At 37.2% G+C, this 24,335-nt stretch overlaps 1 protein-coding gene across 1 annotated transcript in view; it reads right to left on the bottom strand.

Annotated features, from left to right (window-relative positions):
- The window catches only part of THBS2 (thrombospondin 2), a 47,312-nt gene extending 24,232 nt beyond the window's left edge, over window positions 1-23,080 (bottom strand). The window contains exons 1-8 of the mRNA XM_036767570.1: window positions 22,887-23,080; window positions 19,257-19,331; window positions 18,001-18,557; window positions 16,411-16,495; window positions 6,604-6,773; window positions 3,851-3,991; window positions 2,451-2,547; window positions 384-554 (exon numbers count right to left, since the gene is read on the bottom strand). Of these exons, the coding sequence (XP_036623465.1) occupies window positions 384-554; window positions 2,451-2,547; window positions 3,851-3,991; window positions 6,604-6,773; window positions 16,411-16,495; window positions 18,001-18,557; window positions 19,257-19,326 (1,291 nt within the window). The 5' untranslated portion in view covers window positions 19,327-19,331; window positions 22,887-23,080. The remainder of the gene's footprint in view (window positions 1-383; window positions 555-2,450; window positions 2,548-3,850; window positions 3,992-6,603; window positions 6,774-16,410; window positions 16,496-18,000; window positions 18,558-19,256; window positions 19,332-22,886) is intronic.
- Window positions 23,081-24,335: the final 1,255 nt, after the last annotated feature.

Below are 24,335 nucleotides of genomic sequence, written 5' to 3'. Positions count from 1 at the left end.
AATAAGGAAGGAAATAACTAAAGTTCACCCAGAGGACCTAACCCCCAATCCAGATGCTTGACTTGTTAACTGAGTGATATTTCAAAGTTGGAACCCAGGAAGGAAGTGAAACATTACCTAAAATGAGAATAAGGAATAACTTAACCTTCTAAATTCTAACATTCTAGGGGTTAAACTGAAAAAAAGATTTCTCATTGGTAGAGAAGGTCACTACAATAAGCAATTAGAAACTAAGCAATCAGAAAGCATGTCATTTCTATGACAAAAAGAGTTACAAACACACCAGCAAGCTAAAAAATGAATGGTCTGAACTTGTTGACATGCCAGGTAACAGCAATAAAGGAAACAGGGACTTTCCAAGAACAGAACCCTCTGCCACTTACTTCGGTTGTCACATTTGCCAAGGCTGCACATTCTTGTCTGGATAGAGGGTCCTAGACATGTGTTGCTGGTGACATCACATGAGCGTCCTCTCTGTTGTGTTCCTGAACCACATGTGACAGAGCATTCTGTCCATTCAGCCCATGGGGACCAGCCTTCTTCATTGTCATTGACTGGGTGATCAGAGAAAATAAAATATCCTAAAGTCTAGGCCTCACTTTCATGAATACTTGTGTCATTTGAGCACAGAAATGATGCAGTGTCTTACATTTAAGATACTTTTTAAAAATAACTAGAATTAAACTGAACAACAGTGATAAAAAATGTGTTTCAATTCAGGATCAGGGGTGAGCCAGAGCCAGCTCACAGGAGACATCTGTTAAATTTTCAATGTGGGCATTAACTCCTTGGAAATTGACAAATGTTAAAAATCAGGGCTCAATTTAATGTTTTGTTAGTTGTCTAGAATTTTAAGAAATGGTGGAGAAAATGTTAATAACACAGATTAAACTTTAAAATGTGTCATGTATACATTTTCTTTCAGAGACCTAGTTGTTAAACATTTACCAGCATGTTCCCAATTAGATCTCATTGTCGTGGATGAAGCTAAATATATTATTTTCTATCTGATGAAGCAAAACATTTCTCCCTCTTTCTAGTCAGTATATGGTCCTATGCAGAAACCATCCTCGGAATAATAAAAGCCCAATATCATAGGTGGCAGCCTACAGTGGAAAAAAACATTGACACTGAAATCAGAATCCAGGTTCAAATCCGTGTCACTGATAGCTGGTCACAATGCCAAAATCCCACACAAGCTTTGCACACTGAACCACCAATCAAAGATAAATCTCATGGCCTGGGATACTCCAGTAATGGAGATAGAAAAGGCAATGAGAAGTAGCACAACAAAGGAGACTTGGGGAGAGAGGTTCAAAAATAGATCCTCAATCTGGCCATGACACAGGAAAACTTAGTCTCGGTCTTGTTCCTTATTCCTTTAATTGTGAATTAAAGGAAATGTTAAAAACAAATAAGCAGTGAAAAATTGGAACACTGAACATAGAAAATACCACTTCAAATTTATTGTGTTCTCATAGAAACATATAGCGAGAGGAGACCAGGGTTTGAATCTCGGATCCCCTACTTATTGGCCATGGGATCTTGGCCAAGGCACTCTTCCCTCTTAAGCGTCAATTGCTCCCTCAACTGAAGGGGAAAAGAGGAATAATAATATTTATCCCATCCACCTCAGGGGGATATTATGAGGATAGCATATCGCAATAGCTGGTGATGGCTATATAAATGTGAGCTAATATTATTAGCAGTATTATTCTATTTATGTGGACACTAACTTTGGAGGATTTCAAGGCATCTCGATGAAAAATATTACTTTATTTCTTAAAAAGAAAAAGAACTGTAGTCCCTGCAGACTGAATTTTGTTTGGCCATTTTTTGCTCACTTCTTTGCTCATTTTCTTTGTTCATTTCTTTGCATTCACCATCTTCATCCTCCCTTCCATACCAATTTCTTACCCTCGATTACATATATATCCTAGTAGTAGTAGTAGTAGTAGTAGTAGTAGTAGTAGTAGTAGTAGTGGTAGTGGTAGTGGTAGTAGTAGTAGCTAGCATTTATATAGTGTTTTAAGGTTTTAAAGCACTTTACAAATATTTACAAATAAATATTTACTGATTTTATCTGCACAATCACCCCAAAAGATAGTGGTTTCCCCAACTGTAAAATGGTGATAATAATAGCCACTATCACAGAGTTGTTATAAGAATCAAATAAGATAAAATTTTAAAGTGTTCAGCTGAGTTCCTGGCACATTTTTGTGGTTGTTCAGTCATTCAGTCATGTCTGACTCTTCACTCATTCTATTCCATTTTACAGATGTGGAAACTAAGGTAGAAGTTAACTGATTTGCCAAGGGTACATGGCTAATAAGCATCTCAGATCGAAACCGAAGTCAGGTCTTCTTGACTCCAGGTCAGGCATCTGTCCACTGTGCTACCTCTAATTTGCATAAAACTGGTTCTTCCCATTTGAAGTAGTAGATACTTACATGGGGAGCAGGAAGGACAACATTCACCTTCAACAAAGGAGGGATTGGCACAAGTCACTGCTGGGCAGGTGATTTGGTTGCAAACTGTTTTAAATTTCTACAAAGGAAGTAATTTCATTAGTTTCTGCTGTCAAGTCTTTTTATAAACACAGTACAATCTTTGCAGAATATCAACCATGAAGGGAGGGGGAGAAGGAGGAAGGAAGGAACAAAGGGAGGAAAGGAGGAAGAGACAGAGGAAGGAAGGGAGGAAAAAAGGAAGAAAGAAAGGAAGGAAGGAAGGAAGGAAGGAAGGAAGGAAGGAGGAAAGGAAGGAAGAAAAGAAGGAAGGAAGGAAGGGAGGGAGGGAGGAGGAAGGGAGGGAGGGAGGAAAGAAGGGAGGGAGGGAGGAGGAAGGAAGGGAGGGAGGAAGGAAGGAAGGAAGGAAAGATACAAAAGTACATTCTTCCCTGCCTTTCTGACTCTAAAATTGACAGGCAGCAAGAAGTAGGATGATTTTCTCCAGTTCATTTTATCCTCTAACCTTCCCTATTGGTCCAGAAAAAAGAGCAAGTGTCAAGAATTAGGAAAGGGGAAAAGAAAAAAAAATAAAAATTGGCTTTTAAAAAGTGGCATGAATATCCAAAACAGCGACAAACAGGAAAAATTGGGAGAGGATACTAGGGGCTAAATCACTTATATGAACTCTTAAGTAATCTGGGTCTTCTTGCCTTTTCCCCAAAAGTATACTAAGCTTAAATTTCCTCATGGAAGATAATTTGTAAACAAGGATGTGCAAAGTAAGGATTCAGAAGAACTAGGTTTAAGCCTATTCACTAGCTTTGTGACTTTGAAAAGGTCACTTAACCCCTCTATGTCTCAAGTTCCTGCAAAATGAGGGGGTTAGATTCTTGTCAGCTCTCATACTCCTATGTTATTGGAAAACTTAATTCCTATTTCAATACGGAATGATCTGTTAGTCACAGGGTATTTTCCTACACAATAACTACATTTTGATTTTACAAGGAATGAACATGTATCTTATAGGTTATAAAAGGATGGAAAGATAGTTACGTTTTCATTTCTCTCCTTTCCTTACTCGTTCTCTCTTCCTCACCTCTCCTTATCTCTTTTCCCCTGACTTCTCTCATTATTTTCCTCCACCTCTCTTCTTCTCTTCTCTCTCTCTCTCTGTCTCTCACTCACTCTCTGTCTCCCTCTCCTCTCTCTCTCTCTCCCCTCACTCTCTCTCTCCTCCTCCTCCTCCTCCTCTCCTTCTCCCCCTCTGTCTTCTCAGCTGTGTATATCCTCTCTGTCTCTCTCTCCTCTCTCTTTCTCTCTGTCTCTCTCTCTTTCTCTCTTTGTCTGTCTTCTCTCCCCACACCCCATCTCATAGAGGAAAAGTGATTCCAAATTCTTACCTTGCAAGTACATTTAGTACAGCTGTCCACTACCCAGGTCTCATTATCTTGAAAGAAACGGCCATCCTGCCAACATGCCGTCTGGTTCCTCACCTTTAGAGGGACACCAACTAGTTCCCAGAGAACTTGATTATCATTTGTCTAGAAAAGTAAAGACACCCTCAGGCAAAAGACACAGGTGAAGTCCAGGGTTCAGTCCCAAGTCAGTATTAAGGCATCTTAATGATAACATTCTGGTTTCTGGTTTACTGTTTCTTCCTTCAAATAGGCACAAATGAGATAGCAATTTATAGAAATTAAACTTTTAAAAAACTTAAAGCACTATGTTAGCTACTGTTACTGTTATTATTAAGAACCACTTTGTGATAGATGACTCTAGGCTAGTAAAGATAGAAAGTAATCAAAGTTGAAGAAACACAAAGAACTATATAAATATTTACTACTATTACTACTACTACTGGAGGTATATCTCTTCATTCTTTCTACTACTTCTACTACTAGTAGTACAACATACTACTTCCACTACTTAATGCTACTACTATTCTACTACTACTACAACTATTTCTACTACTATTCCTATGACTGTTACTACTACTTTATTCCTAGTAGTAGTAGTGCTAGTACTACTATCACTTCTACTACTTAATAATACGACTACTATTTTACTATTACTACACCTATTTCTACTGCTGCTACTACTACTTCACTACTACTACTACTTACTATTACTTTTACTATTTAATACTACTAGTACTATTCTACTACCACTACAACTACTACTACTACTACATCTACTACTGCTATCTATTACTTCTACTACTTAATACTACTAGTACTGTTCTATTACTATTACTATTACTACAATAAAATCAGCCCTAAGTATTTTCCTAATCTCAAACCAAAGCTACATAGGTAATTTTCCACTTTTACCCACTTTACATCTTGATGTTGTGCTAATTTGAAAACACCCATTTAGAAGATAAATTTTGTTTTCCCTCTTCTACTCAATGATTTTGGCTGATGAGCCAAACAAATGAAGGGAACACCCCTTAGCTGTGGCCACTGGGCTGAGATTCTGGAAGGTGGTGGGAGAAGATAGACAGAAGTGGCTGTAATGGCTTACGCTAACAACAAAAGAAAAGAAAAAAACAACTTACTCCCAAGGCCAATATCATCAAGGCAAAAGAGTGTGAATGTCCTCTATCATAGATCCATCTGCCTGGCTAGCCTGCTTTAAATGCATGTCCCCTTAAAGATAGCTCTTGATACGGGAATGCACTGGAGGGGAGGCCATATTGTGCTTTGTTGATTTGTCTCAGCCCTGAATACATCAGCAGACACTGTCAAACTTTTGCTCTGCTTTGGTACAGGATTATCCATGCTTTCTACTCTAATGAGAAGTGTTCCTACTTTTAGCTATTCATGACAGATTCAGAGAGGTCCAAAAGCCATCCACTAGTAATGGAAGCAAATGATCATAGGAATGGAATTAATATAGTCTCTGTTTCCTTAGGCCAGGTCCAGCTTTCAAATGAGAATGAATTTCCCAAATGGAAAATTTAAAGACTCTCTAAATAATTGGGGCAAGAGATGGGTGCAGGACTTGTCCTTGAAGCACTTGGTGCTGCAAGAAAGCCAGATTAATTTCTCAACCCCCAAATAGCCCTAGCACTGTTTTTTTTTACATGACCTCACACTTTATCTCTATATTGCATCCTCTAGAAGGCCAGGATCACAGAATAATGAAAAGACTCTGAGCACTCATGGCACTAACTGATTGCACAGCAAGTAGTGAGGATTATCTCAGAGTTAGAAATTTGAACACAGGACATCTCTTAAGCCACAGTACATTCTTCTCCCAGCCATATAATCCTCACAGATGTTTCTCTTCTTTTGTTTTTCCCCATATGTCACTGAATAACCAGACCCAGATGTCCCTTCTCTACTTTTGTTCACCCTTATTATACTCCCATTAATATTGTGGTCTGTATTACTGTGTGGAAGTAAACTCACTACAGGCATTCTTTATGTTTAAATTTCAGTCTAGATCCTGATGCCTTTTATCTCTTGTAAAGAGCTATAATTCTTATTCATTAGCATATTTTTCTCACTTTCCTTCTTTAGTCCCACTCAGGTCCCAGACAATCAGCCACTAAGCCAAAGAATGTTGCCACGTCTCCTACAAATGTTATATATTCTTTAACACAGAGCCTCCATCTGGACATAAGACAGCTGGAATTTTAGAGAATTTGCAAACCTTTTCACTTTCCATTCTCTCATCAATGGACTTGTACACCAAATGGCACTCAAACAAATAAACAGAACTCTGCACAACTATCTGTCAAATACTCAATTTGGAATTTCTAGTTAAACTATTTCAAGTTGGACATAAGTGTTACCTCATAACCAGATTTCCCCGTCCAACAAAAAGAATCAAGAGATATAACTCCAGCCACACACACTGTCACCATTCAGCTAAGCTTAAGGAAATACTCTTCTACTACCAAACCATCAGAGGTTTGGAGATTTAAAAAAAGCCTCCTCATATGTCATTTAAATTCAAATTCTCTCATTTTGTAGATATGAAAACTGAGACCCAAGATTACAAGTGACTTGCTCAAGATCGCACAGTGAGTAAACAAAAGAGGGAAGATTTGACTCAGATCCTCTGACTTTAGAACCAATGATCTTTTCCACTAAACCAAATTGTTCCATGCTTATCTGTTCTCCAGCTTAATCTTAGTGGAACTTACCACTTTATTTAGATTTTCTCTGAGGCTGTTGACCAGGCTGTGTAGCCCTGTTATTTCATTGATCATGCTGCCCAGCTCTTCACAGGAGCGCTCACAAACTTCCGCCTTTTTCTCTATGTTTGGGCTAAGGCGGAGTATCTCCGTGCTCTCATTGATGGTGTTCATTTCAGCTGCAGAAGGGAACAAAGCAAAGAACAGTTGCACGGGCAACATTGGACCTCTGATTATAGTTTGTTTGGGGAATTATATGCTAGTCCCAGAGGTGGAGTTGAGTGGCATCTGTTTTTGGAGTGGTCCGATGCTAAATTATACACACGGCAATGGAGAGGAGTTGAAAATCGGCTGTTTCTAAATACAACTTTTCTTTTTTTCACAAGGGAGTCCAGTTCCACTCCACAAAACTCGACCTACCACATAAATACAGTTCGCTGACAAAAGAAAGCTTTCATTTATGAAGAGAGCATATTCGATATCCTAAGAACCTTTACATTTGCAACTTTACACAGATGTATTCAAGTTTTACATCAAGTGTAATGTTCACCCTGACACTGACATGGCTTCCTCCTGTTCTTTTCCTGATTTTGAGTGTCTCTTTTTTCTTGCCAACTACAACTCTAAAATATCACTGCATACCCTCTTGTCCTGCTGATCGTTCATCATCTCACTTCCCTCACATTCCTATAGCCAAACATCCTTCCTTATGACTCATTCATCTAGTACATTTCTGGTTTCTCTCATGTTCATGAAACCTTTACTATAATCCACCCTCCTTCCTTTTTTTGCTAATATCTCATATTTCTCAGTGAAGTTTTTCCTAATCCTTGTCCCCCCTATCCTGCTTCTATCAATATAATTTGTATTTACTTGTTACAGACATATACACATATACATACACATGCACACATTCTGCATTCTCTCACAGAACATATGCCCTTGAGGACAGGAACTATTTAATAGTGTCTTTGTATCCTTATTGGCTAATGCAGGTCAATTCCTGGAACATAATAGGAATTTAATAAATGCTTATTGGTTAATAGTTTTAGGTTTGATTTCTTGAAACAAAGCATACGCACTGCCACCTCCTCCATTTTTAAAAAAGACTTTCTCCCCTAACTCTCTATGTGAATTACTTATTCTTAATAATATCAAGTAATTATTTATAGCAGCTTATTTTGTGGTGGCTAAGAACTGGAAATCTAAGGGATGCCCATCAATTGGGGAACGGCTAAACAAGCTGTGGTATATGATTGGGATGGAATATTACTGTGCTATCAGAAATGACAAGCAGGACAATTTCAGAAGAATCTGGAAAAACTTATATGAACTGATGAAAAGTGAAGTGAGCCGAACCAGAAGAATGTTGTACAAAGTAACAGCAACATCGTATGAAGAAATAACAGCTATTCTCAGCAATACAATGATCCAAGAAAATCTGAAAGGACTAATGATGAAGCATACTATCTGCCTCTAGAGAGAGAACTGATATTGTCTAAACACATGCTATTTTTGTCTGATATTTGTTTGATATTGTCCGATGCATGCTAGTTTTCACTTTCCTTTTTTTATTCAAGTCTTCTGGTGCAAAATAACTAACATAGTAATGTTTTACATGATTGTACATATATAACCTATGTCTGATTTCTTACCATCTCAGGGAAGGGGAAAGGAAGAAGGGACAGAATTTGAAATTTAAAAAAAAAGTTAAACATTGTTTTAGCATGTAATTGGGGAAAAAATAAAATATCATATGTGAAAAAAATAATATCCACTTACAATGCTTATTCTGATCAACTTTTTCCCACAGATAAGACTGTACTCTTTGGGGCTTAGTTCTAGAAGCAAACATGGATATGTGATATACAAAAACATGAAGGGCCTCAGGACCTATGGAACAGCTCTGGCCTGGAATTTGATGAGTCAGCTTGTGGAATCTGTCAGTCTCTAGATGAAGGGCCCAGGTTGGGTTCACATATTAATTTTAATGTCCCCTTCCCAGGAGGAGCAGTGCCTTATTCGTAGTTCAAACAGTAGATGCACACCTACCTTTGAACACTACATTTTTGCTTCACTGGGATGATTACATCACATTTCCTTTGGTCCAAATCACCTGTGACTTCATCCTGACAAGGAGTTCCCAGGGTCAAAGATTTCCTCCACCATCTCTCTCTCTCGTTCTTGCTCTCCCTCTTATTTTTAATCCAATTGTATGTTGTTTCAAGTATCCTTTGAGTCTATTTCCTCAACTGCAAATTGGGGATAATAAAATCTGCCCTGCTTTCTCCACATCATACTGGACAATAAATATATGGTGTGCCATAACCATAAAGCACCAGATAGAGATTAGCTATGATTAACATGCTATAGCCACATATGGTCAAAACTTCCTTGGTATAGATTGGTGCTTAGCAACTAGAGCATCTATTTCCAGACAGAATAAGTATAGAAAGGTCAATGGTCCCAAATGGATCAATAAGCAATAATCCCCAAATTCAGAAATATTCTCAGATTTGAGGTAAATCACTCACTTGCATAAGCATTCTTGGATAGAGTCTAGAACCCTTTAGTAATGAGTAAGCATGCCCTATTTAAAGTAAGTTCATAAGAGAGACAGGAAAAAATATTTGCTCTTTACATGGGCATAAAAATAAAATCATATAGGAATATAAAGATCCAAATAAAATATAATTGGCATTCATATCATTTATATACATATTTCATTTTGGCCTCACAGTAAATTAGATACTATGTATACTATAGGTTGGTACTATAAGTATTTTTATCCCTATTTGACAAATGAGGAAACTGATGCTTAGCAAGGTTGAATAACTTGCTGATAGTAAGGCAGATAGTAAGTGTCAGAATCAGTATTTCAACTCAGGTCTCTAATTACTCCAATTCCAGTGCTCTTCCCACCAAAACATTGATCTCTACATTTAGCAATGCTTTCTCTTTAGGCTTGTTAGTAAGTTTCCATTCTAATATTGCCTCTTATCACAATTCTCCCTTTTCCATTTTATAACACATTCCATAAATGCCAGGCTGATTTTGCCAGACCACTTAGGCTGATAATGTTTCTTTTTGATTCAAATATTAGGAAAATGTTCTTTCTAAGCAGAGTAACATACCTATTCCTCCCTTTCTGATGTGTTTTGATGGGTAGGTAATTGCACTAGGTGGGGGGGGGGAGCAGTGATGTCCTTGCCTTAACCCCTCCCCACTCCATTACAGTCCAGGGGTAGCACGCATAATCAGGCAAATACATGTGTCTGAATATAGGGTCTGGGAGTTGGCTCGTCATACAGGCACCCCTCAGTGAATCAAATATTAAAAGCTATTTGAATCCACTGTGGTTTGCCAGTAGGGTTTGAGGATAAGTATTTTGTTTCTTGAAACATGGCACCTGCTGACAAAGTCAACTAGAAACCGGATTGTTGGCTTGGGATAAAGCAATGTGCTTTCCATCTGTTTATGGACAGAACTGTAGCAGCTCATTCCTTCAAACTCTCCTTCATTGTAATGGCATGGACAAAGTGCCAAAGAAAGTGAAATTCTTTCTGGGATTAAAAAAAATCTATAGGACAAGGGCTTCTTTTGGCAAAGCTAAGAACTAAGTAAAGTTTGTCTTTCCACCAACCACCCTACCCATGGGACTAAGTGGTCTTATGCTGCCTCTAGCTACCCAGAACATCATATGCCCAGGCCATGTCCTATTTCAAAATAATTTCTCCTTGTTCTTCCATTACCTGGAACCCTCCTATTCCCTCTGGGTTCTGCTCTTCCATCTACTTTTCAGTTGCAGAGGAATGTAGTTCTTATAAAATGACTCACAATAAAAGATTTATGATTAATATAAGTTTGCATTGCTCCTCCCAGTTAAATTTGCATTTGAAATTAGCACACCAGTAGAAAGCAATGTCTTCACTGGAAGGAATGAATTGCCAGCTTCAGATAGTCTGAAAATATTTGGAGGAAGATGAACCTTTCCAGTACCCCTGAAATCATAACAGGGAAAGAAGAACTTAAACTTCCTAAACATCAAGCCAGCTCCACATAGGATACCCACATCTGAGCAAGGACTAGGAACTCTGGACTTTAATGTGTTCAACTGGCTTATTTATATTTAAAAAAACAGATTTCTTAATTTTAAATTATAATATTTAGCAATGAAACTGGCTACACCTTATTAAATAAGACAATTTTCCAGTTATTTTTTTCAGTGTTATTTTTATTATTGTTATTATGAGACATCTAGATGGAGCAGTGGATAGAATACTGGGCCTGGAATCAGGAAGACCTGAGTTCAAATCCAGCTTCAGACACAATAACTGTGTGATCTGAGCAAGTCACTTAAAAGGTACTTCAATTTCCCTAACTATAAAATAGGAATGACAGTACCTACCTCTCAGGGTTGTTGTGGGGATCAAATTAGATAACATCCATAAAATGCTTAGCACAGTGTCTGGCACATAGTAGGTGCTTAATACGTGCTTTTTTTCCTTCTTAAAAATAATAATAATGATAATAATATTGGATTATCAATCCAGATTCCATAGTGGTATTCTTTGCTCCAATGCATCTGATTTGGCAATCAATGATGACCAAATAAACTAAATCTTGACAAATTTCCTCAATGCTTTTTCCTCTTGGCATGATGGAGATAATGATCTTAAAAGTACGCTATTCTCTTTGTGTTCTACCAACTATGTTAAAGCTGCTACAGTTTCCTCGACATGTGGAAACATTCACCTTTAGCATGCCTTTGCACAAAGCACAATGCAGATGGTTAATTTCATATTTCTGCTTTTAAAAGCAAATTTAAGATCTATTATCACAACAGGGAGTGCCTGACTCCCCTATGTAATGATCATTTAATCCACACACTCCCCACCCCAACCATTTCCATAGAGGGTCAATAAGATACAGTCCTTTAAAAGCTCATATAGAAAAAAGTGATCTTATTTTCATAGGCATGAATGTTTTAGGCTCTCACGAATACCCTTCACAAGGAAGAGAGAAGGCATAGATTTTTTAACTAAATATCATCCTTAAAAATTCAAAAATTCATTATTTCTTTTCAAATCTACAGAAACTAGATCAGTACTGAATTCAGAGCTCCCAGGGTTGTTTCAGTTGTTGGATATAGGCAGCAGTGTGCTAGTAAAAGTTTTAGCAACTGGCTCTCTCCAAAAATAAAAAAGTATGCACCACAAGCTTTTAAGTTAAATTTGCGTTATTGACATTTTCTGCTTCATTTTCTTAAGTCTAGACAGTAAACAGAACAATAAATCAAGATCTGATTTGCAGCATCTGCCAATTTCCAAGGTATAAATGCTCACACTGAAAATTTAACAATTGGCTCTCCCAAGCCATTTGAGTGGGATATAGGCACACAAAGCTGGCTTGACACACAGAAAGAGTAGGGGCTTGCCTGGATGGTATCCTCTGAGGGCAATAAATTCACAATTGACCTTGACTTTCTCCAAGCTTCTGCAAAGATATCTGCTACCTTTCATAGGAAGAGAACCAACTCTGAGCTCCAGCCAACAGGTGAGTCACTGAAGCTTGAGATCATGTCAGATAAGAGGTGAAGAGCTTCAATTACTTATCCAAGGATACAGTTTTGATATATATGACTCATAATCCAATGTTTTAGAAACAGGTATGATCTAGTCAATGCATATCCTTCTGAGTATGTATTTAAATGTCAGTATTTTTATCAATTATCAGTGCCCTGTTCTGAAACTCAAATAGCTATAACTAGGTCATTGCTGGGGATAGCAAAGAAGGCTGTGAGGTGTGGGTGTGGTGGGGGAAGAGGATGTATATTACCCAGGAAGCAAATATTCTCTCAGTAGTGCTTTAAACACAGTCTTGGTTGTCTGCACTAGATAAAAGCTCTCATGACCACACCCTAGTTACAGCTCTGTTACTTTATACCAAACAAGACATTTCCTTAGCATCCCCCCACAAAGAGCAGTAGTAATAGTTACTCTCCTGATGTTAAATTGTATGTATGTGTATATGTGTGTGTGTGTATATACATGTATATATTTACACATACACACATATATATAAATTATATATTGCATTAATAGAATATATATTGCATTAATAGAATATATATTACAGGCATATATCCACATATAACATATACATATATTATGTGGGGAAAGAAGGTAAAATCAGAACTAAAGTGACATTACAGATTACTTAATCTAACCCATTATTTTGTAGATGAGGAAACTGTCATAGAAGTGAAGTTATTTATCCAATGTAATGTAGTCAATGAGTATCGAAACCTTGATTGACATCCATATTTTCTAACTCTAAGACCATTACTTTTCCCACTACCTTTCAGGGAATCAAACCATCATATATTAGCATGTCAGAGGAAAGGATTCTAGGGTTTTACAAATTTTGGCATATTTTGGGAGAAGTAGTAGTGCAGTGTACTAGATAAAGAAAAGCCTTGGAGTCAGAAAGACTGGAGTTCAAGTCTTCTTTCTGGGATATAATGACTATCTGACCCTGAACAAGACACTTAAATCCTCAGTATCCCAGGTAATTCAGACTGTAAGATGCACATCAGGTGCTGATTTACATTATTAAAGACCGTTCTCTCAGGCTGGGAATTCATGACACTAATTAAATCACAGGTCTGGTTCTACATACCCACCTATATACACAAATATATAAGTATATACATATAGAGACAAAGTGAGAGACAGAAACAGAGCAATGGATAGATATACGTATATAGAATACATGTATACGTACTTAAGCCATGTATATGTGTATATACAAATGTGCAATGTGTGTGTATACATACACCCATAACATGTTCAAGTCTTGTTTAAGACAATATGTCTTCAAGTCAACATTGTGATGTCTGTTGTTGTTGTTTAGTCATTTCAATCATGACGCCATTTGAGGTTTTCTTGGCAAATATACTATAGTGGTTCATCATTTCCTTCTCCAACTCATTTTACAGATGATGAAACTGAGGCAAACAGAGTTAAGTGCTTTGCCCAAAGTCACACAGCTCATAAGTCTCTGAGACCTAATTTGAACTCAGGTCTTCCTGATTCTAGGCCTAGTATTCTATCAACTGAGCCATCTAGCTGTCATCATGATGTGTGTATATACACACATATATGTATATACATATACATTATATACATGTATATATACACATATATGTATGTGTGTGTGTATACATATATATATATATATATATATACATATACACACATACACACAATTTTCACAGGACTAGAAACAGTCACACATGAGAACTTAGGAAGAAGCTTTCCAAAAAAACTTCAAGGCCTAAAAAAATGATAAGATTGACATGAACCCTAGAACATTTATCATTGTGTACCCCATCCCACATCCATCCACCTTCCATAATCCATCCCAGCTCATAGGATCATAGATTTAGAACTGGAACTGGAAGGTACCTTAGAGGTACATTTTACAAATAAGGAAACTGAGACTCAGAAAACTCAAGTGATTTTTTTCCACTCATACAGGTAGTGAGTGGCAGAGCCAGGAAGCTCAGACCTCTGGCTCCGAATTCAATATTGGATTTTTCCATTGCGTCATTCTACACTTCTAACCTTTCTACTCTGTTCCTTCACTCCTCATACTACAAGGATTTACCTAAATCAAGTCTATGCAATGTTTATCCATTAACCCCATAGGATCTTCCTGGTTACCTTTATTCTTGCTATGAGTTCTTAGAGGTTTAGAACTCATTAGCCACATAGACCATGCTTACTTTGCACAAATCTTATAAAACTACTTTTGGTAACAATTTAATAGTATTACACTGGGGACTCATAATTCTAGCATAGGTCAGAATAAATGGTCTTGAAGGTACCTTCCAAAACTAGGATTCCATAGTTCCATTATTTTATGTTACTTACTGCAGGCATGATTTATGAAGGCTAACTAAAAATAATGCAATGATAGAACCAGAAAGGAAGTGATGTGGTCAGTTCACCTGGCTCCAAGTAGAATTGCCTTTCAACTAACCCAGAGAGTTTATCCTTTTGAAAAACCACCTTGTCACAGTCATTAACCCAGCTTAGGGCTGATCAACCATAATCAAGATGATCTTTAATATAGCTAACCTTAATTCCCTGTACTTCAACATGAGCTAGGTCCTCTTTTGCTAGTTTCAATAAAGATGGAAAATCTGTAGGTGTTCATATTTTCACAATTTAGAAATGTCCAGTTTTAATTCTAAGGATCAGGGGAAATAAATTTGGTGTTGGGATTCATTATGGGAAGATCGGCTGAAGTAGAGCAAGTATATACAAGACCAGGAACCATGATGGAAGCAATACAATTTTGAGATAATTGAATGACTGATTTTCAATATAATAGAAAAAAGGAAGATGCCAAATGACTGGGAAGAAAAAAATCAGAGGTTATCAATAGTTACCTTATTATCACTCAAAAATTGTTATGGAAAACCCACACATATATCAAGAATTTACTTGATGAAAATACAAGAAAGAAACAGCCAGGCTTTTACAAATGATTTTCTACCATGGGCCATAGCTTCAGTTATACAATTAACTCAAAGGTACAAAGAAAATAACATTATTTTGTACACTTTTTATTAATTATAGGGAATGAGGAGAATAATTCCCACAGTAAAGTAAAAAGCAGCCTGAAAGACTGGTTCTAATATAAGATAGATAGAGAGAGAGATAGATAGGAAGGAAGGGAGGAAGGAAGGAAGGAAGGAAAGAAAGAAACAAAGAAACAAAGAAATAAACAAGGAAACAAAGAAAGAAACAAAGACATAAATTTAAGCAGTGTCTTCACATACCCAGGAAGTCAAGTAGTTCCATCATGATCCCTAAAGTCAGACATACTACAACAAACATTCATTTAACCTCTTTTCTTAGGAGTCATATCACCTTCATCCCTATATTTTACAATATCTGTCTTGAGTTTGAGCTCCTACCCCTACAATACCTCAAGCAATCCTATATTGATCTCTGTTCCTTCTATTCATTAATGAGTATGAATTTGGAGATAATCCAGTAGGGATGAGTATCCAAGGCCTTTCACATTGAACCATCATGGGGTATGAAGCCTAACGTCTTGCTGTATAGAATAAGTACTCAATGAATTTTTATTGAATGAATTGAATGAATTTCATCTTGAATATACTGGTAGATGATGACCTATTGGTGACCATCATTTTGCAGCATAAGAAAACTCAATTTGTATATTCCCATGATTTGGTTCTATGACATATTGATTTAAATTTTTCTTCATTTGGAAATTATAGGGATATGATGTCTTGATCAAGATAATCCTGTTTTTAAATTTTGATTTGGTGATCTATGCTATCCCTTTCCCCAGGTGACATGAGTCATCATGATTTGGTTATATTACCACTAGCTAGGAATGATAAAGGAAAAATTTTAAATCAGGAATGAAAGCAATCCCTACAAGCTTCTGTGTACAGATTATATTCTTTAACTTTTTCACAGGACCAGATTATACAAGAAGCATATACTCAAAACTACTTTAAAAGACCAGCGATATTCAGCTTGAGAAAATTTAAGGTGGAAAAGATCTTCTGGACCATTCAAAACCCATCCAAAGTTAGTACCTCTGCCAATTAATCATTTCCAACTGTCAACATCTGCAGTCAATGAGTATTTTATCCAAAAGGTATAAAGCATAGTTAATGAAAAATTCTCATTTTAACTAACTAAAATTTAACTAAAAATTCTGTCAAATGTGAACTGTGGAATGCAACTTTAGGCAAAGCATCTCTACCTGACTGGCCTCGCTCACATCCTCTCTTCATAAGAACATCTTCCACCGAAGTTTCGAAAACTAAGCGGACATCTTGAAGGAAACCCTGTAAGAAAGAAAAATAAAACAAAAGGGGGAAAATTTTGAAATGATCAAGGACGAGTAAGGATGATTTTCTTTCCTGATTTATCACTAGTGAACTTGATCATCAGATAAATAATTATCCTCAGGGTGTATCCTCATGAAATCACATTATTTGTCATTCCTTTGGAAATCTGTAAAGGTCGGGGTAACCAGGGCTTTGCCACAGGCACCTGCATGAATGGCACTTTCACTTGAGGGAAGGGCTGCTTCTTCCACAAAGCAATCCACACTTCCCCATGCTATCATGCTCCCTGCACCCTATTGGACTTAGGGAGAATATAGGCTCAAGAAGTGGAATAAAAGAGTAGGCTCAAAGCCCAATAGAGGAGAACAGGGTGTGCATGAGACTCTCTCCTGTCCACAGTTGGACCAGTATCCTTTGTGTCCCCGCTATAACACCCCAAACTGAACTTGAGGCCACCCTGACCTCACCATCAAATGTTTTTAATTATAAGCATCTGACAACAAGAGCTTCACATGAAAGTATTTCTAAATGAGAAGAGGAAGGCCATCCACACAAAAACCTGGAATGATACTAATATAAAAATGGGAAAAAAATTTGAAAGAATGACATTCAAGGGGAAAAAACCCACTATTTTTTGCTTTTAAAATTCTTTAGTGTATAGGTTCCTCTATGTTACACTAAAGGGCCCAGAGATAACCATTGGTAGAAACAGTGTTCACATTAGTCCCTGCAACATGGTGGCTGCATCTTAGTGGGGCAAAATATTCACCTGCAGCAGCATAATAAACCAGAATTGAGTCATCCATCATACTCTATGTCTGACTAATCAAGTGTAGCTAAGTTATTTTTTTTAAAAAATAATATAACACCAATATAGTTAGCATTGAACTTTTAAAATCATTAACTAGTTTTAACTTTTAAAATCATTAACTAGTTTTAACATTTCCAAGTGCAAAACCATTGGAAGAAAAAGATGACATTAAAATTCCACTGTAAGTCATGAGTGGTTATGCTTTGAAAGATACTCACCCCAAATTAAGTGAATAATCATCTGCACTGAAACAAATTCTCACAAGTTAGTCTTTAGCTTGACATGGATAGCTAATGGTTTACTCTCCTTAGATCTTCAAAAACAGCAAAAACAAAAACAACAAACCAAGTATTCAAATGTGACTTCAGAAAATAGTGAAAATAACTTTGCAGGATCAGAACCCCCAAATCATAATTCATATGTGGGATTGATAGCAATTTGATCTCTTGAAATGATTATTATTGGTTTTGTAGGGACTATACACATGCAGTTGAAGGAGGTAATAATAATTGGGATGTGGGAGTGTATATTGTCAGATTCTGCACCCTCCTGATTGAGGAATACATCCTCTCTCACCTTGACAGCAGGCTAAAGATGTCACATTGATGACATCAAACATAATGGATGTTTTAAAAGACACACCACTTTCCTATCCAAGTTGCTTTCTCACCCTAAGAAAGTGTACACATACCCTGAAGTGATTTTCTCGGATGGAGCCTTTGGCCACATACATTCTGCTATCCTCAGCCTTCAGCTGCTCATAGAAAGGCTCCTCCAGAATGAAGCTGTCAATGAGGTCACAGCCCACATAGAGGCTGTAGGTCTCCCCTGTCAGCTGCACAGTGATGTTTTTCCAATGGGAGTCAGCCAGATCCACATCCTCCAAAGAAATCACACTCTGGCCCTTATCCCCATAGTAAATCAGGTCCAAGGTGTTAGCCCGGCCATTGGATATAATCTCAAACTGCCTCTGAGAGTTCCCAGGGCCCTCCAAAGCCAGGAGGGTACCCCGTGAATGTTTATCCTGCTTTAGAGCGGCAGTGAGGAAGAAGCCCTCATTTTGCCTCATCATCTTCAGCATCTTCTTGAGAATCTCAGCTTTCACTGGTGGAATGTGATCAAATCTGATAAAGCGATAAGCTGGGCTATTAGGGTCAGGCCCTCGGAATTGCTTGGCACCAAGTGTCCTTCGGTTTATGTTACTGATTTCAAAGAGGTCAAAGGAAGTATCATCTTCTCCATCACCATCTGCAAAAGTTAATGGCAAATAACAAAAGCTTTAACCAATGAAAAAAATAGCATGTAGGAAAAATTATATATAGGGTTTCATTATTAGCATATCAGTTATGATGACTTTATATCCATTTAATGAAATCACTCTCATACAAAAAGCTGAGTTCTAACTTCTCTATTCTATTCTGTTTCTTTCCATCTCAGATATAGACCTATATTATATATAACTACTCTGCTCTAAAACTGACCTACCTAGAAAGAAGAAGGGGGGGTAAATTTATATCCCTTCCTTAATTTGGACTGAATTTAAAAACAATTAGCTCTTTTAGTTATCTTTTATTTACTTGAACCATTTGATTTATCAAAGACCCATCTTTTTTTCTTGATTGTAGCCCATGGTAAGGGTGGTAAGGAGTTTGGGGGCAATAGTTGAACTTTGGTTTATACACAATGGAGATAAACATTTTAGTCTTTTTCTTTTAATGAATACCCTAAAACTATTGTCTAAGTTTACTGGCAAGAAAAGTTAATGTTGTTAATCCATAAGAAGTTAATCCATAGTATCTAAACCTAATAGAAAAATTATTAATACTACCATTTTAGCTATACATTTATGTTGGGCCAGGTATTCTGGAAAATAATTTTTCTTTGGGCCAGCTCTCAATTTTTATTTGGGTTACATCTTAAGATTTCATGTGTTTGGTGAATACATACCTTGAGCATTGGAGAAAGCCCAGAGAGCTAAGAGGACCAGCCGCCAGAGCATCCTGCCTCTCTGCAGCATCACACCTATGGATAAACCAAGAGAAAAAAAAAACTGACTTTCAGCATGCAGGGCGATCTTTAGTCACTTGACCATTTAAAAATACTTATATGTAAGTGAAATCAGATGTACATTGCCATGTGGGAAGCTGAGGGATAGGCGCTATGGTAACCTTGAATTTAAGTTGATAGCTGTTTTTAAAAATAATCATAGAGTTTTCATTTATAAAGGTCTTTTTCCAAGTGCTTCCTTTGCAATTCCCAAGCCTCATAGGCTAGGAAACACAAGCAGTTATTTCCGTTGTATAGATTTGGAAATTAAGGCTCAGAAGGATTAAATGACTAGCCCAAGGTCATGGAGTTATTAAGTATCAGGAAAGAAATCTAGGTTCTTCAGACTCCAAAGCCAAAGTCCTCCCACTGTGCTATATTTCGAACAAAGGAACAGTGATTAGGATAAAGTGATCTAAAGAGAAATGTCAATGAGTCTATGTAAAGAGACTTCCCTAGGGCTAAATAGTTATGGCAAATAATTTAAAGATAAGATTACAGACAAATTTTGTTCAGCTTGATTGAATAGAAGACATTGGCTCTGCATAAAAGTTGAAGAAATGACATCATTTGCTATTTATGCGGGATTCATTTTTAAAATTTGGAAACACTTTACTTAGATCATTCTTCTTCTAATTTTATATTTTCCCTTTGTGAGTTTTATTCTTTGGAATATTGAGTTGGTGTAGTGGAAAGAGTGTAAATGACTCAGATCATTGGATCACAGATCTTGAGAGGGAAGGGACCTTAGGGGCCACCTAGGCCAACCCCCTCATTTTATAGATGAGGAAATTGAGGCCCAGAGGTGGTGACTTGCCCACAGTCAGAAAATTATCACAAAAGTAGCGAATTATCACCAAAGTTATATATGACCAAATAAGGAAGTAGATATGCCATATAGTGAGAGCAACAGATAATGTATATGTAGCCCAATGGTGGTGTTGATATCCATGAGATATTAAAAACCACAGGGAAAGGGGACTGAGTAGTTCCTCTACACAGAACTAAAGCAGAGGCCACAGGTTCTCCAATCCTGGGCAAGAGGATGTGCAAGAATTACACACAATGAGAAGACATATGAGCAATGACTTGGACCAGTAAAAAGAGTTCTCACATTGATGGGATCTATCTAACAACTACAGTTTTGAAGAGAAAGTGTACTCACTGTCACCACCACCACCACCACCACTACTACTACTACTGCTACTGCTACTACTACTACTACTACTACTAATAATAATAATAATAATAATAAATGACATTTACATAATGTCTACCATGTGCCAAGCACTGTGCTAAGTGCTTTACAAACATTATCTTGTTTGACTCTTACAACAACAACCCTGGGAGATGATACTTTTATTATTGCCATTTTACAGTTGGGGAAACTGAGTCAAAGAGAAGTTAAATGTCTTACCCAAGGTTACATCTCTAGTAAGTGTCTGAGTCTGGATTTGAATTCAGGTCTTTCTGAATCCAGGCCTAGTGCTTTATTCGCTACACCACCTAGCTGCTAACTATTGCCTTGATTAGGGGTGTCAGGAGATAACTCCAGTTCAGTCACTAATGCACATGACCTTGGATAAATCCCTTGACATCTCTAAATGTCATTCCATTCTAAATGAAATTAGACCATGAAATCCAGTCTATCACAACCTTAATAATACTAAGGAGGCTTAGCGTTAATACTTTGAGATATTTGAGGAAGTTCATTCTCCAGAGATATAAACAAAAAGGTAGATAATTTCTTTTGAATCATGATTTAATTGAAATCCTATAAGAATGTGAAGGAATGGACTTTATGACCTCATAGCTGTATCTATACAACGTTATAAACACAGAAGAAGATAATAAAATTCATTCACGTGGCCAATTCTTTTTGAATGCTGATTAGGTGGCACTGTATAGACCAAACATCTGGAATGTCTTTACTGCATTTTTCATTGTTCAGCCAGATGTTTGCTGTCATTTATATGCTGTCCCAAAGTCCTTCAATTTATCCCTTATTTAACACCACAACCTCCAATTCAGGGTAGCAAGATTCCTGATTCTGGCAAAGGTCTGGTGGCTTCAGAATAGTACCATGATACGTTGGTGACCTGATCTTGGGATCATTGTTCCAGAGATGAAAGGGACCTCAGAGGCCCAGTCTCATGAAACCTATTCCTTTTCCATATGAGGAAACTGAGGCCTTGGCAATTAAGTAGTTTCCCCAAAGTCTCACATCAGACATGGGATAGGAACCCAGCTCCCGTCACTCCAGAGCTAGTGCTTTTCCCCCTGTGCCATGGGAGCCAAGCACTGAACAAGAGGAAAAAGAATCCAATGGCTACAAGGTCAAAAATCCCAGCTCTTCCACTAACTCAGGGCAGTACCTTTACACAATGGAATTAAAATTATTTGATTGTAATTGTATAATCTGTAAAATGGAATTAACAATGGAATTATACCACATGGGAGCAGGAAGCAAGATATGGGGGTGAGGATGAAGGAGATTTGTAAATTAAAAAGACCATAAGACATTTAGTAAAGATATTAGAGTTATTGAATTGTGAAGCATTTATTTCCATTAGTCTTAGAATAAGCTAGTTCTTTCAATTCTAAAGTAATTCATATTGTTAGTCTATGTTTATATTTTGCAAATCAAATCCCAAAGTGTTCTGTGGCATAATGTTAAACAATGATAAAAAAAATTCCTAAAGTAAGAGGAAAATTCCCCCCACCCCCATTTTAAAAGCACTTCAATAGTTAATGCAGGCAAAATAACTTGGCTAAGATGCCTTTATTTACCCCTACATAAAGTCATTTGAAGATACCTAAAAAAAGTTTCATGTCTGCTAGCAGCCAAATTGAACTTTCCATTTGTTGTAGTTCATGCACACACTAACATTTCCCCTAGTTTTTTGGGGGGGAATGACTACCTCTATATGCCAAGTAATTCTAAGAGAGTAATAGTACATTTTCATGGAATTTTAATGAGATTGCTCATTTGGGAGCATATATATTGAAAGCTTTTTTTCATCAATTAAGCATGTTCCAAGTTAACAGAAATGTGATCTCGCCCAGGTTTTGCAAAAGTTGAGATTTGAGATTATCAAGATGCAGCAAATATTTCCTAACTGCATTTTAATAGTCTCTCTCCTCTTTAAACAAACTTCAGCAACTAAGATTTATTTGTCATAAATGTTAACTTTTGCATCTTCAAAGAATGCACACAGTTCACAGGCAGGTATAAGAAAACAAAGAAGGAAGGAAGAAAACCATTCAAAAGACTCTTAAGTAACGTGCTAGCTCATAAAAGCAGCCTTACAAATAAAACTTAAAAATAAATATTTAATTACTCTGGCTCTTGTGATATGGTAGAAAAGTATTTTTTTTAAATGCAGAGAAATAGCAATTGCTTACATAGGGCCAAATATACACAGCAAAGACTACCTGCTTACACAATATTATTTTCTTTTCTTTTAAATGTAATAATTTTCAGCAAAATGAAAAAAACAAAGAAATTGTAGATTAAATTTTTTCACTTACCTGGTCTTTTTAAAAACTCTCTAATGGGAAATGATGCTCCAATTCAAACCCAGAAAGAATGGGAGAGCTCAACTCCTTTTGAAAAGCCAACTCAAAGCCTTCTTAAGTGTTCAGAACGTACTCTGCTGTGGATGGAGTTTCTCTTACTGACTTTTAGGCAGCAGCTCCCTCCTTTATATACCCTCTTTTCTGTCAATCAGTCACACGAGGAAGCACTTTTTAATTCATTCCTTTGAAAGAATGACATAATTTCTCCTTCTGATCTGACAATTTGCTCTGGGGTACCTGGAAGGAGATTCCAAATCCAGCCCCTTCAGGGCTCTGTACCAGCCCCCCTCCTCCTTTTTCCACCAAAGGCAATCCCAGATTGCTGACGGAGGAGGAGCCAGACAAAAGAAAGGGAAAGTCAGTGACTTAGTTTTCCTGTCTTCTCTCAGGAAACAAAATGCTATAAATAAAACTACTAGGACTGCCGGATTGTCTGGAAGTCTCCTCTTTTACTTAGGAATGCAATGCTTAAAGCAATAGGCATTTAGGCTAAGATCTGTGAACATTTTCAACTTAAAAGGTGAGAGAGTATTTCAAAACTCTAGTTGGTGAAGGTTAAATGAGATTTCATTGAATATATGTATTTAAATATTGACAATTATATAATATTTGGAATATTGATATTTTCCTAAACAATACATATATATACATATATATATATATATATGCATGTATGTGTGTATGCATGCATGTACATATGTATGTACCTTGAAGGGAGGAGGTGCTGCAGGATGGTTTTTATTCCAGAAAGATAAGCGACTGAAGAAACACTGTAGCTTTAAGGGATGATTGTTCTTCATCTAAAAATCTTCTTTATTCACTTAGTCTCAGCTTCACCAAATGCATCCTCCTTCCCTATAGAAGCTCAGATTCTGAGTCAATGTCCATTTCGAACAGGTTTGCATAATTGTAGGCGGCAACTGAAAGAATTAGATTTCATACGTTTTTGTTAAAGTGACAACTAAAAAATGTCTGTTCTCCATAGAGTGGATTTAAGGAAAGGGGCAAATGTGATACTCACCAGACCCTTCCACCCCATTAGCACAAATCTTGGGCCCTCCATCCCATGGCTGTGATACATCCTGCTGGCCCTTGGTAGCCAAGCTTTCTTCGTGTGGGCTGAGGCACAGGTGTTTATCTGGACAGAAGAGGAGTTAGTGGAAGGCTGCTCTTTTTGAAGAACTGCACACAGTGCCTTTACGTGCGTTGCTGAGAAGGGACAAATGATCTCCTGAACACACTTCTTCAAACCCCATTGTTTCTTTGGCAGTGGGACCAAAGTGAATAAACCTGGCACTGATTAGTGGGGTCTACAGAGAGCTAGAAGCCAGACAGGAGCAGCAGTGGTAGCCTCTGCTGCCACAACCTATCCAATTTCCATGTCTCCAGCAGGAGATGGAA

This window comes from Trichosurus vulpecula, chromosome 7 (assembly GCF_011100635.1).
Source record: "Trichosurus vulpecula isolate mTriVul1 chromosome 7, mTriVul1.pri, whole genome shotgun sequence".
Classification (NCBI taxonomy): domain Eukaryota; kingdom Metazoa; phylum Chordata; class Mammalia; order Diprotodontia; family Phalangeridae; genus Trichosurus; species Trichosurus vulpecula.
The sequence above is the reverse complement of the archived record's forward strand: the minus strand, read 5'-3'. Positions and strand labels throughout refer to the sequence as shown.